Source organism: Ovis aries, chromosome 22, assembly GCF_016772045.2.
Source record: "Ovis aries strain OAR_USU_Benz2616 breed Rambouillet chromosome 22, ARS-UI_Ramb_v3.0, whole genome shotgun sequence".
Classification (NCBI taxonomy): domain Eukaryota; kingdom Metazoa; phylum Chordata; class Mammalia; order Artiodactyla; family Bovidae; genus Ovis; species Ovis aries.
In genome coordinates this window covers 41,042,014-41,056,118 of record NC_056075.1, presented here as the reverse complement: position 1 = coordinate 41,056,118, position 14,105 = coordinate 41,042,014, and the positions used below count along the sequence as shown (strand labels likewise).

The window sequence follows — 14,105 nt, the reverse complement described above, 5'->3', positions numbered from 1 at the left end:
AAACGCCCTGGGCATGGAAACATACGCATAACTGAGAAAATGGGGGCCCAGGGCAGGAGGAGGGGATCTTTATTGGTGGGATGAAGGGGGTTAAGAAAGGCTGTGTGGAGGGAACTTTGGGGGACATTTCTGTGGGGTTATGAATCTGCTTCACCAGACATATGTTAAGAGGCTTCTGCTGTATTAAAGTTGTACTTCCTTGGCATCGTTACTAACATACAATATCTGTTTCAGTGTAGAAGATGATAATGAGTAGGATAATCTCATCCTTGAGGATGAGATTGTACTTATTTATCTTGGCTGGGTCTGACTGTCCCTTTAACTTGGTCATTATTAGTTTTTAATGACTAAGAGAATGTCGTACTTTTGCTACATACTGCATCAGAAGGTTTGAGCATGTCAGAGCAGAAAGGGCCATACCTATGTCTAGGTCAACTTCTTTACTTCTGATTTGGGCATGATCCATGTTTATGTCATCGGGGGTTTGTACCACAATTCTTTCTCTATTAAATAGATCGCTAAGATTATACCAGGGAAGGTTTGCAAAGTGGAGACCGTACACGTCTTTCAGGCAACATGATGTGGCCTTGGCCATCGATACTGAGTGCCTGCCAAGTGCTAGAGTCGTCTCTGCCTTTGTAGATCATTAATTCATTAACTGAGTCCCTCCTGCAAATGAGAGTTGTTCATGCTGGTCACCGCCTTGGATGGAAGAGGGCCTCCTTAGGTAGAGGAGCTTTTTCCCGGGCCTGGTCCCTGTTTCTGTCCAGCTGCATTGTAGTTTATGGAGTAGTGGCCCTGGCATGTCCACATGTCCGACACTGCACGCATGGCGGGAAACATTGAAGATAGGAAGAGTTTGCAGAGGACGTTGATGCTGGAAGCACAGCAGAGCTATCCCTGTAGTTATTTTTCTAGACCGTCCAGATTCTTCAAGTTTTGCAAAGCTAGTTTATTTCAGAAAGAGCCATTGTAAAACACTAAAATAGCCCCTCCTCTCCAGCATCACACTCCTAATAAAATCTATGAGCTGGACACCTTGAAGGAAGGCATCATGCCTGTGGGATGTTACCACCCAGAGTGGGGTTGCATGGGGGTTGGTGGTGACCCATCGCTGCTACTCAGGGAACCTCGAAACCTTGGCCCTTTCTGTTGAGTCGAGCTTTACAGTTCCTCAGGGAGAGCAGGTGTCATGAATTCAGGTTTCCAGTGATGGTCATGCAGGCGATTGGCTTCTGCTTTGTTGATTAGATTTCATGGTGCCCCACTCACCTGTGATCTCTGAGCCTTTAGGAGAGAAACATGGCCGTGTCTGTTTTGCACAAGCAGGTTTTATAGGTGCAGTTTTGATGATTGAAATTTCACCCCAGGAAAGTGGCTACCTGCCAGAAATTCCAGCAAAATTCTTTCACTCTTGTCCTTAAATCATTACTCCGGGGCCAAGTAAAAGGTGCTCGTTGCCAGTGTGCTGTTGCCACAGGCTACAGCCATAGGTGCCCGTGTGGTGTGGGTGATCCCTGGGCAGGTTGCAGGCTCACCCACAGCTTAGCCCTATGAGAGAGGAACAGAGCAATTTTCCTAGAGCTGAAAGCTCAGTCTGCTTTTCAACCCAGGGAATACGGAAACCATGCCTAATGGTACACAGCACGTATCTGTTGATTTCTTTTATATAAGAAAAAAAAAAGAAAAGACATTCCATAGGATCAGGGCAGCTGTAATTGATGGTATCTGAAAGAGTGACTCCATTAATATTTAGCTAATTCATATGAAGAGGCTATTGTGTTTACTTAAACAGATGACATGAATGCAGACACCTGACTGCATGAGGTATGCCTTTCATTTAGGTCAGCTTTGTAAAAGCCTTTGTGTAACGACAAAGCTCATTATTTATTTTGTGCTCTTAACGCTTTCTTTTTCAGTGGTTGTGGATGGACTTTGCCAAGTAGAAGCTTTTCAAATGAAAGATGATTGAAATTGTTTTGGGATATGCCAGGCCCTGGGAGACCTGTGATAAATAGAAATTGAGTACTCCCTGGGGACCCCCTCAAAAGACTAGGTGTGTTTATGGGCGTTTGACAGCCCAAGTCAAGTGGCTACCAAGTTGCCTGCTCATTACAGATGCAACTGGATGCAGGGGCGAGAACGTGGCTCTGTCCTTCCACCCTGGCTTCCCCTGGGCCTTCTCTCTCTGGAACACAGACTGAGAAATTCTGCCTCACTTGGCTCTGCCTTAGCATCACGTCCATACCAGCCATACCTCCCCACCCCGCCACCCTCCACCTTGACACTTAGATAAGCAGATGGGTAAAGAAGACACAGCACATTAAGAAACCCTCACTCCACCTTTTATAGCAGGTTTCAAGAGCAAGGGTGAGGCAGAGAGGGGTGGGTGTTCTGGATGCAGTTGTTCCACTTCCTCTTTCTACCACGACAACCTGGCTGCTAAGTGAAGGGCATTGGCACCCTGCCAGGAATGTGCTGTGCCACCCGCAAAACAGGAGAGGAAACTTCTAAATCATACTGGGGACAAAGCCCCTTCCCCGCAACACTGCCTCTGGTTTGTGGGGGGTGTGAATTGTTGCTCAGTCTAACCCTTGTAAGCAGTTATGGATCAGTCTTCTAGAATTTCAGTGTTCTAGAATGTTCTTGGATGTTCCAGGCCCTGTTGATGGATGCTTTGGGCAGGGGGATATGGGGATTTTGGTCACATGTTTGTTGGGACAGAAATGCATGTGAAGAATTAAATCGCCATACAGGATGTTGTCAGCGGAAATCCTGAGCAGTGATAAAGGAGACAGCATGCCTCCAGTTGAGGCTGTCTATCTTGGATGCTAGTCCTGCGTGTCAGGGAGGTTGAAAGTATGGATTCCAGTGCTTTGAGAGTAGGTCGGGGAGACAGACAGTGGGCCCTAGCATCAGACTGCCTTGGCTCAAATCCTGGTTACACTGCTTCTAGCTCTGTGGCTTCCGGCAGGTTACTGCTCTGTGACTCAGTTTCCCCATCTGTAAACAGGGGTTATAATTGAATTGTTGTCAGGATTAATGAATTAAATGTGTGAGAGCTTTTGAGGGCCATGTCTACCTAGCTGGCTCAGTGGTAAAGAATCTGCCTGCCAATGCAGGAGACACAAGAAACTCAGGTTTGATTGCTTGGTTGGGAAGATCCCCTGGAGAAGGAAATGGAAACCCACTCCAGTATTCTTGCCTGGAAAATCCCATGGACAGAGGAGCCTGGCGGGCTACAGTCCATGGGGTCTCAAAGAATCAGACATGACTGAACATGCACAGGCTGAGATGATAAGCTATACTATTGATCACCCTTTAAAGCGCCAGTGGATAAGTTGATGTGGCTTTCGAACACAATTTGTTTATGTGTATGTGTGATCGTTTCACAGGTGCGGCGATCTAAAATGGTATATTTTTTGGGGGTGGAGGGAACTCAGCTGTTCTTACTGTATGTATTGTTGCTTTGTGTCTAAAGTAGCATTTTAAAACATTCATGAATTTATATTCTGGCAGCAAGTACAAGGGAAAGAAAAGTTCCCTGTTAATAAACTCTTAAGCAGCCCATCTCCAGGGACCTTCTGGGAGGCCAGCTGGATCAGACTTCAGAAAATGTTTCTCTAATGTATTGATAAATATTACCCCAAAGTTTTGAAAGTGTCAGATCGTTCACATACAAACCTGTTAGGGGTTTATTGATGGAGATGCAGTTGTCCATCTATGTACATTGTAATGTCATTTTCCAAAACAGGAGCACCGTACTGGACCAACACAGAAAAGATGGAAAAACGGCTGCACGCGGTCCCAGCAGCCAACACTGTCAAGTTCCGCTGCCCAGCTGGGGGGAATCCAACACCAACCATGAGGTGGCTGAAAAACGGGAAGGAATTTAAGCAGGAGCATCGCATTGGAGGCTATAAGGTAGAACGAAGCTTGTAAAATACTTACATTTTTAAAAATACTTAATACTATGACTTAAATTTTTATTTCTTCACTTTTTAAATAGTCAAAGGTTAGCAGGAAATAACAGAAGGAATATTCTCTTTTTAAAAAATCAGTAATTATCATAATTGATCATTACCACGTTTGATATTTTAAAAAAGTTACCTCGGACTTGCATGTGCTTTTGAAGCATAATCCCCGTTTGTGTTGTTCTTTATATGAAGAGAGTTTAATAAAAGAAGGGTCAAAAGTTGAGAGTCTGTTTTCTATATGTTTTATGGTCTGTAAAACTAAAACTAGAGCAGAATTTGAGACGTACAGTTGCCCTGTTTGAGCAGGATTGTGTGAATAGTGGATGGACTTGGATGAGAGTCTGGGGTATGAAATATTACTTATTAAGAGAGAACGCTTCCAAGATGACAGAGGCAATCTCCCTGTCCTCCATCCTCAAGGATTCTGAAGAGCCCGTTACAGGAGGTGGTGAAATACAGTCTCATCACTCACTGGAGAGGCTGAAATGGACAACGTCTCCCCCAAGATGCCCCTTCAGGCCTTTGTTCATCCATTCAGCAGACATTGATCCAGTGCCCTCTGTGGCAGGCACCATCCTAGGCTCTGGGCAAAACACAGCCTTTAGCTCATCAGGGGTCCTTGTCCAGCAGGAAGGCAGATAAAGCTCTGGCCATCAGGACACGGATATGGGTGGAATTAGAGGAGTGTATTGTCCTGTGGCTGTTCAGTGATGTTGGCTCCTTGAGACACTAAGGTAAAGGAGATCACAAAAGGATTCTGGGCTAAGCTGGAAGGAAGATTGTCTCAGAAAGAGCGATACAGAATCTCCAGATCAGTTAGCCTGGAAAGGGAGAGCTTTGTGAATTTAGTATGTGAGGAAGACTTAAGGAACTTGACTGTGAAATTCTTTGGTGCATTTGGAACATGAGTGGGTGTATCAGTTACCCATTGCTGCGTAACAAATTACCCCGAGACCTGGAAGCTTTAACAACAACATTTATCCACTCACAGCTTCCATGGGCCAGGAATCCAGGTGGCTTTGCTGGCCTTCTGTCTCAAGGCTTTTTGCTGCTGCTGCTGCTGCTGCTAAGTTGCTTCAGTCGTGTCTGACTCTGTGCGACCCCAGAGACAGCAGCCCACCAGGCTCCCCCATCCCTGGGATTCTCCAGGCAAGAACACTGGAGTGGGTTGCCATCTCCTTCTCCAATGCATGAAAGTGAAAAGTGAAAGTGAAGTCACTCAGTCATGTCTGACTCTTAGCGACCCCATGGACTGCAGCCCCTCAGGCTCCTCCGTCCATGGAATTTTCCAGGCAAGAGTACTGGAGTGGGGTGCCACTGCCTTCTCCGCTCAAGGCTTCTTATGGGACTGTAATTATGGTTTCAGTTAAGGCTGGGCTCTTACCTGAAGGATCAACAGGGAAGAATCTGCTTCCAGACTCACTCTCGTGGTTGTTGTCAGGGTTTAGTTCCTTGCAGGTTGTTGGACTAGGGCCTCAGTTCCTCACTGGCCATGGGCTGGAGGCCACCCTTAGTTCTTTGCCACGTGGGCCTCTCTGTAGGGCAGCTCACAGCATGGCAGCTGTGAGAACAGACAAGAACAGAGGAGAGCATGAGGAAGGACGAGGTCACAGCCTTTGCAACCTAATTGTGGACGAGCCATTCTACCACTGATGGCTGTCATCTGCATTAAGCAAGTCACCAAGGGAGGTGGTGACTGAGGGCATGAATATCAGGAGACGTGAGCATCACGGGACCATTGGAGGAGCCTGTGCGGTGGATAATACAGAGTGTGCAGACAGACGTCAGGTCCTTAAGAATCACGTGGGGGCGGATTTCTTGGTGGCAGCAAGGTGGTACCTAGGAGGACTCTCCCTGGTGCACTTCTCACCTGTGTTAACACACCAGCATCACTCTGGGTGACGCACGAGTCCCTGTGTCGCCACTTCTGTGGTCAGGTAGGGCTTCTCTCCACCCAAGGTGCCCTGGAGCCCTTTCCTGGAATACCATCCCCAGTGACTCATCTCCAAAGGGGGTTAGTGTTTTCATCTCCAAGAGTTTATGGCTTTTAACACTGAAAGATGGCTTTCTAGAAGCCAAAAGCCCAGAGGATAATTGGGAAAGCCTCTGAGTGCATTTCTAAGTGCACATGTGGGCAGTTTATGTGTGAAGTGCATCGGCTGGAAGGTGGATACCTTTGAAGCTGTGGAGTGGACACTTGTCTTCCACAACTTGCTCTTTGGGGGAAGCGGTAGCAGAAGGGTGATTTGTCTCTTTGTTCCGTCCTTAGATGGGCACGGTGAGGTTGGAGTTGGCTTTTTTTTTTCTTTAAAGAAATGAACAGACACAGATTTCATTAGGCAGTGCTGGCTGTAAAGAAAGGTTAACCCACTAAAATTGGGCCCCTGGGCTTGTTCTTGGGCTTCCCAGCTGACACCAGTGGGAAAGACTTCCCCAGCAATGCAGGAGACTCAAGTTCAATCCCTGGGTTGGGAAGATCTCCTGGAGGAGGGCCCAGTCTAGTATTCTTGCTTGGGGTATTCATGGACGAAGGACAGGCTTTGTAACCTGGTGGGCTACAGTACATGGGGTCACAAAGCACTGGACATGGCTTAGTGACTGACCACACACACGCAGGCTTGTTCTTACCACCAGACGTTCTCTGGAAATATAACGGATGCAATTCCAATTATTATTAAAACATTTTTTTATCCTTTCAAAGCATTTATTGGATTTGTTACCATATAATTTCTGTTCTATGTTCTGGTTTTTTGACTGCATGGCGTGTGGGATCATAGCTCCTCAACCAGGGATCGAACCTTCATCCCCTGCATTGGAAGGCAAAGTCCTAACCACTGGACCACCAGGGAAGTCGCTCAATGATTTATTTAAATATAGCTTAAGTATCAGACAGAGAAGGCAATGGCACCCCACTCCAGTACTCTTGCCTGGAAAATCCCATGGTCGGAGGAGCCTAGAGGGCTGCAGTCCATGGGGTCGTGAAGAGTCGGACACGACTGAGCGACTTCACTTTCACTTTTCACTTTCATGCATTGGAGAAAGAAATGGCAACCCACTCCAGTGTTCTTGCCTGAAGAATCCCAGGGATGGGGGAGCCTGGTGGGCTGCTGTCTGTGGGGTTGCACAGAGTCGGACACGACTGAAGCGACTTAGCAGTGTCAGAAAGGTAGTCAAAATCCTGGTGGTTAGCTCATTTCCTTCCTGGGAGTACAAAGGGTCGATGAGCCTCTAGAAATTCCTGGTCTCAAAATAAATAGGACCAACATCATTATTCTGCCTGAGGAGTTTTTTTGCAAGTCTGAATTAGTGATTATAAACACGCTGGAAGACTGAGGGTGCCTGATGAGGAAGCGCTGCTTGATTTTCACCGGGTGCAGTTCAGTTTTGATTATTGATAATATCCCGCTAAATGAAGAGCAGCTACGTTCTAAAAGAAAAATGAGGAACCTTTAGCCTCTTCTCGTAGAGGCAGAGGTGACTGAAGTATTTTGGTTGTTTGATGTTGGAGTCATTTCTGGAGTGAAAGAGGAGTGGAATTTGAGTGTATGGGGATGAAAATCTAAAATCTGTTTTGCTTTTCTACAAAAAGGGGGAAGGCAGAGAGTACCACACCTTTGGGCTTCTCTGGTGGCTCAGTGATAAAGAATCCATCTGCCAATGCAGGAGACTCAGGTTTGATCCTGGGTCGGGAAGATTCCCTGGAGAAGAAAATGGCAACCTGCTCCAGTATTCTTGCCTGGGAAATCCCATGGACAGAGGAGCCTGCCGGGCTCTAGTCGTTGGGGTCGCAAAAGCGTCAGACAAGACTTAGTGATTAAAACACCACCCCCACCACCTTTGGAACATGGGGTGCTGGCTGGCTCTGAAGAGGGTGTGTCTCTTACCAGGATGGGTTTTCTCTTTGGAGAAAGGGGCTGGGACAATGGGCTTTGACTGACCTCAGAGATTGCCCCATCTATTGCAAGGGTAGTCAGCCTGGGTTCACTAAGGGGTTTTCACACCAGGTGTGGCATTGGTCATTCATTCTAGAAAATACTGGGCACTCTTAGAAATTCCATCGAGCTTCATGGGCTTCTGGGACTTGAAAAGACAGAGCTCTCTCATCTCCTGGGAAAATGTAGTTCCCTAAAGCCTAAGCCTTGCTAATGCTATGTTAGACCCATCCCAGGTCTGCGGGCCCCCAGACTGTGAAGTCACTAAATGTTACAGAGGCTGACCTTCCCCTGAGGGCTGCTCCCACTGGTCTGAGCTCCAGACCCGTAGGGCTGAACAGGGCAGAGTAGGGAGCAGGGTCATGATGGTGGTCTTTCCCTCTGATGTTATTTTTGTTACCTACATACACTTGTAAAGAATTGTGCCTCTGGGATTTCCCTGGCAGTCCACTGGTTAAGATTTCACCTTCCAGTGCAGAGGGTGTGGGTTTGAACCCTGGTGGGGAAGCTAATATCTCACATACCTGGTCTAAATGACCTCTCCTCTCATTCCCTATTTAATGAAGAAACAAAGTATCAACTTTTCCAAGATGTCTTTTTCTAGAAAGCGACTTGAAAGAAATCAACTTGAAACTTTCTGCAAATGCAACTGTGTTATTTCTGTGAATTTTTTTCCCCCCTCTTTCATAAATCTCATTCCATAAACCACGGCTGTGCTCCTGTGGCTCAACTGTCTGTCTAGCTCTTTCTACCTGTTGATGGATCGGGTGCTTTGGCCCTGATCTACTGTGGTATGCCTATGTGTCCACTGAAGGGAAAAGGAACACAAAAAACCAAAGTAAAATCAGAGAAAATTATGAAACAGGACAGAAAGCTCATTTTAATTAAAATGGCTGGTGAAACTCCTTGGTGTTCTGTGTTTCAGTTTTATTTATCAAAGAACTCATGCTGAGCCATTCTTAGGTGATTAAGAGTCAAATTATTGTTTTTCTTAGTATGTGGGCAAAGGCTGGCTGGATGTTATTAATTTATTTATAATGACAAAGCATAACTTGAAGCAAAACCATATCTCCCTGATTGTGCTGATTCCTGGGCTTTTTTTTTTAACATCAGTTGAAAAGTTGGCTAAGCTCTGTACTTCACGTCACCTGTCCTTAAGATGGGAAGTTGGCATAGAGAATCTCCCATGTTTGATCCTTTCCAGCCCTAAAACTTGTGATTTAGCAGCATAGCCATGATGTAGCTCAGGCATTTTTCATGTTAAATAACTGCGCAAATTTTTTATAAGGAGTTTGCTTTTTAAAAAATATGTAATTAATTAATTTGGCTGAGCTGGGTCTTCGTTGTGGCACTTGGGATCTTTGTTGCAGCTTGTGAGATGTAGTTCCCCTGACCAGATATCGAATACCCAACCCCCTGCCTTGGGAGCGTGGAGTCTTGGCCACTGGACCACCAGGGAAGTCCCAGGAGATTGCCTTTAAGGCTAGGCATTTATTAGGGCTCTGGACAGTTGTCACAATTAAATGTAGAAAAATGACAAGATGGCTGAGATTAATAGGCCATCTCCATTCCTAATTCATTCCTAGGTAATGATTTAGGCATAGAGGAGAAAAACATTTTTGAAAACCATCTTTTGAGCCACCAACTGCATAAGACCCGTGGAGAGACCATGGGATAAATCTCTGCCCCAATATGACCATGGAATTGGCACAAGGGTCGATGGCATTCAAGAGGTTAGAATTTCCATGGAACTACTTGGCAGAGAGAAGCATTGTACAGCATAGACTGTTAGTTTCCAAGTATATTTCAGGTCCAAGAAAAGACAACTAAAAAAAAAAATCATTTTCTTATGATCATAACTGGTTGTTTCGATGGGTAGATTAGATTTACATTTTCTAGGTTATTAAATGTTATGCTTAACCCCAAAGTATGTTTATTTGGAAAAGTCACGACTAATGTGACTTTGTACTGTATTTATATACTTTGCTGAGCTTTTTTTTTTTCAACTGAGATGTTTCTGCTTTCATCTCAGATCAGGCCGTCTGTGATGAGAAGCAGGTGTAGTTGGTATCTGCTGGCATGTGTGGTCTGTTCACTTGTGTCTCGACTGTTCTGGGTGCCTCTTGTGTGCATCACACTTTGGCCTAAAGAGGTGAGCTGTTCCGCCCCTTTTACAGATGACGCTTGTCACATGGCTCCTCGGTGGCAGAGCTGCCATTTGGATCCGGGCAATTTTTTGCTCCAAAGTTCATGCTCTTATTAAACTGCTTTTTTCAAACATGGTTCCATGTTTTGTTTAAAAAAATAAAATAAAAACCACTGTTATGATAAATGAAAAACAGAGATGGTAATAACTTCCCCCGAGCACATAAATACCAGATGAATCAAGGCGTACTGTTGAGAGCAAAGCTGTGGGTCGGGGGTGCTTGGGGGATGATATGATGCTGTTCTTCCAGTGTCCATGACCTGGGAGATTTTTTTTTTTGGGGGGGGGTGCATGTGTGGTAAAAGCATGGCATAAAATTTGTCATTTCTTTTCCAAAACTTTTTCATCCCCTAGAATAGAAACCCTGTATCCATTAAGTATTAATTCCCTGTGCCTCCTTTCCCCAGGCCCTGGTAACTTCTCATCTACTTTCTGTTTCTGAATTCGCCTCTCTAGGTGTCTCATATGAGTGGAATCACAGGAGATTTGTCCTTTCGTGTCTGGTTTATTTCACTTCGTGTGTTCAGGGTTCATCCATGTTGTAGCGTGAATCATAACTTCATTCTTTTACAAGGATGGCTGGGTAATATTCCACTATATGGATAAGACCACGTTTTGTTTATTCATTCATCTATTAATGGGCACTTGGGTTGCCTCCACCTTTTGGCTACTGTTGATGCTGCTGCTGCGAACATCAGGGTACTAGTGTCTGTTTGAGCCCTTGCTTTGAATTCCTTTGGTTGCATACCTGGGAATGGAATTGCTGGATCATATGGTGATTCTGTGTTTAGCTTTTTAAGGAGGGCCTTGAAATTTTTGAAGCGTTAAGTTCAAAAGGCAGTGGATACCCCACTGGCAGTCTGTCCCCAGAGCACCTTTCTGGGCATTTTTAGGGAATAGACATCTAAGAGAACAGGCTTGCATTTTATATTCCCTTCTTGTCTCCTCCGAAGAGATCCATCGCTTACTGAGTAGAGGGAAGAGTTTCTGCCACAGGTCCTAGAAGATCAGCGCTTGCCCAGCCTTGTTCTCTGGACACCACCTGAAAAGCAAACTTGGTGTTTAAGCATTAAACAGGTGTTTGCTTTCATGTCTGCCCAGTGATAGGCAGCAGTACGTGCCCCAGTGCTTGGCACAAGTAAGCTCAGTTCATATATACACATCCCAGAGAGATGATTTGAAATACCCTAGGAACCAGCTGAAAATGGGAATCTGGCAGGGGATAGTAAGATTTTGTGGGTCTTAATGACAGCTGGCCTGTGTTGAATTACAGTTCATGGGGCACTTTATGATGGCCAGAGTTAAAAGGGAGGGCTGTCCTTCTCTATAATTTGAACCCGTTTGAACCCTGATGCTGGTGGAAGGAAGTTGTGAGAATATTTACCGTCATATGGACACTGCATTCCTCAACTTGGCACAGAGTTCAACTTTCTGTCCAGCTTCTGGGTGTTTATTCTGCTTGTTATTGAACACCTGGGTATTTAGAAATGTCCAGAGTTTTTTTGCAATGTGGAAAGCAAACATCCAGGTGACAGCTGGATCTTTGACCTTTCACCCAGGTGTTTTGGTGTCCTACCAACTCAATGGACATTCCCGGTTGTCAGCTACAGGCTAGGGGTTTAACAGGCAATTCGGAGGCTTTAGGTAACAGAGGAATTTTGAAAAGGAGAAAAAAAAAAAAAACAACAAACACCTGTCTTGGTCACCTTTTGTCTTTGCAATGACAGGGTATGGAATGTTTGTGGGTCTAGTTTTTGGATGGGAAGTCAGAGAGCGTAGGCTGTTCGCTTAGTCAACTTGGTTCAAGTATTGAAATGTTATTTTTAAAAGTCTTTAGTGAACATTAGCTCTGAAACCCCATGCTCTCTCCTTTTGTTCCTTGGCAGATGAAAAATACTGATGAATTCCACAAAGATTTAGCCACAGGCAGGAATGAAAAGAGGAATTGTGGTGTACTGGTTGATGCAGGCTTTCGATTCTCCCGGGCTCTTGAGGTCGGTCTGCTAGAGAGCTACACGTGCGGTGGATCTGCCGCAGGGCAGCTCCTCGCCTGGAGTTTTGTTCACATTTTCTGTTGTGTGCATGGGGGATGTGTGTTTAAATTTAAAAAGTGAGAATGAGGAAAGTGTAAACACTTTCAATCCCATTGCTTTAATTATATTATATATATGTTATATACTACTGACAATTTAGTATATTTTCTTTCTGATTTTACCTTGTATATAAGTCATGCTTACAGATTCAGGCCTATATGCACCTAGAAGGGTGTGTGTGGGGTGTGTGTGTGTGTCTGTATTTTTTACAAAAGGGAATCATAAATAGACACTTGCATTCAGGCTGCTGCTGCTGCTAAGTCGCTTCAGTTGTTTCCGACTCTGTGCGACCCCATAGACGGCAGCCCACTAGGCTCCCCCGTCCCTGGGATTCTCCAGGCAAGAACACTGGAGTGGGTTGCCATTTCCTTCTCCTGTGCATGAAAGTGAAAAGTGAAAGTGAAGTCACTCAGTTGTGCCCGACTTTTAGCGACCCCATGGACTGCAGCCTACCAGGCTGCTCCGTCCATGGGATTTTCCAGGCAAGAGTACTGGGGTGGGTTGCCATTGCTACTTGTTTTCATTCATCAATAACTATTAGTGATGTTTTACCAGCACTGGACAAAAGAATGCTTCATATTTTTTAGTGGCTGTATGCTAGTCTTCTGGAATAAACTACTCATTATGAATGAGTCTGCTCCTCATGGGTTCCAAGTTTCTTTTTCTGTTACAAGCTGTGCTTGAAGCAATGATTTTGTCATGAGCTTTGAAGTAATTCTGCTCTTATTTGTGTAGACAAGGTTTCTAGAAGTGGAATTAAGTAGGTCTCCCCCAAATGTCTGTTTTAATAGGTATGAGTAAATTATTTTACAGAAATATTTTTCTCAACTTTCATTCCTGTTATGAGTCTGTTTCCCTCCACCCTCACCGAGTGCTCAATGACATTGATCTTTCTAATTTTTGTGAATCAACTGGTGAGTAACCGTGTCTCATTATTGTTTTAATTTGCATTTCCCTGCTCCTTAATGAGGTTAACATCTTTTCATATGTTTACTAGATGTTCGCATTCCTCTTCTGGGAATGCAAAGATGGTTTATGTGCATTTGACCTAATTGGCAGAAACGCTGGAGCATTCAAAACCTGGGGGATTGAGAAAAACATATTGAAGATAACATCTTATACATTTTTGTAGTTTCTTTCGGTTTACCCCGATTCTTGGTGTGGAAATGGTGTGTTTCATGGCCTTTTAGCCAAGATCAAGTTTAATCTGGTGGCTTCCCTGGTGGCTCAGTGGTAAAGAATCTGCCTGCCAATGTAGGAGACACAAGAGACACAGGTTTGATCCCTGGGTTGAGAAGATCCCCTGGAGGAGGAAATGGTAGCCTGCTCCAGTGTTCTTGCCTGAAACATTCCTTGGACAGAGAAGCCTGGTGGGTTACTGTCCGTGGGGTTGCAAAGAGTCAGACATGACTAAGTGACTGAGGACATTGTTTACAAAACACAGAAACTTTTCTACCTCTTCCCTATTTTTGTACAGTTACTGTTAATAGGCTCTTGGCTTGTCATTAAGCAACTAATAGTTAATGGTAGGATGTCCTCTACGAAAGTGTCAAATTGTCTCCTTGTTGGTGGTTTCCAAGGGCATCCATTTGGAAAATGCCACAGCTCATAAAATTTGGGATTGGTGGCAAGTCAAGGAATCAAATATTGGAGCCATGGTGTAAGAAAATAAATATTAACAGCATCGTATGGGGTAATATTGATTGAGTACCAAGGTCTCTGGAAGGGCAGAAACACCCTGTTTGGTAAATGTGTTTCTCATTGTGAAAGCATTTTATAAATGTTAACTTATTAACATTATTGTCGTGCATCTCTAGGAAGTAAATATCCATGGGAGAACATGCCTTTGTAGAGGGATCTTACGTGCACTGCCATAGCCCTGACGAAAGATTGCGGC

General features: G+C 44.8%; 1 protein-coding gene across 28 annotated transcripts in view; it reads left to right on the top strand.

The window, feature by feature from the left end:
• The window catches only part of FGFR2 (fibroblast growth factor receptor 2), a 104,706-nt gene that overhangs the window by 34,911 nt on the left and 55,690 nt on the right, over window positions 1-14,105 (top strand). For all 28 annotated transcript variants that reach the window (XM_042238872.1, XM_060404521.1, XM_060404520.1 and 25 more), the window contains one exon: window positions 3,755-3,924. In XM_042238872.1, the coding sequence (XP_042094806.1) occupies window positions 3,755-3,924 (170 nt within the window). The remainder of the gene's footprint in view (window positions 1-3,754; window positions 3,925-14,105) is intronic.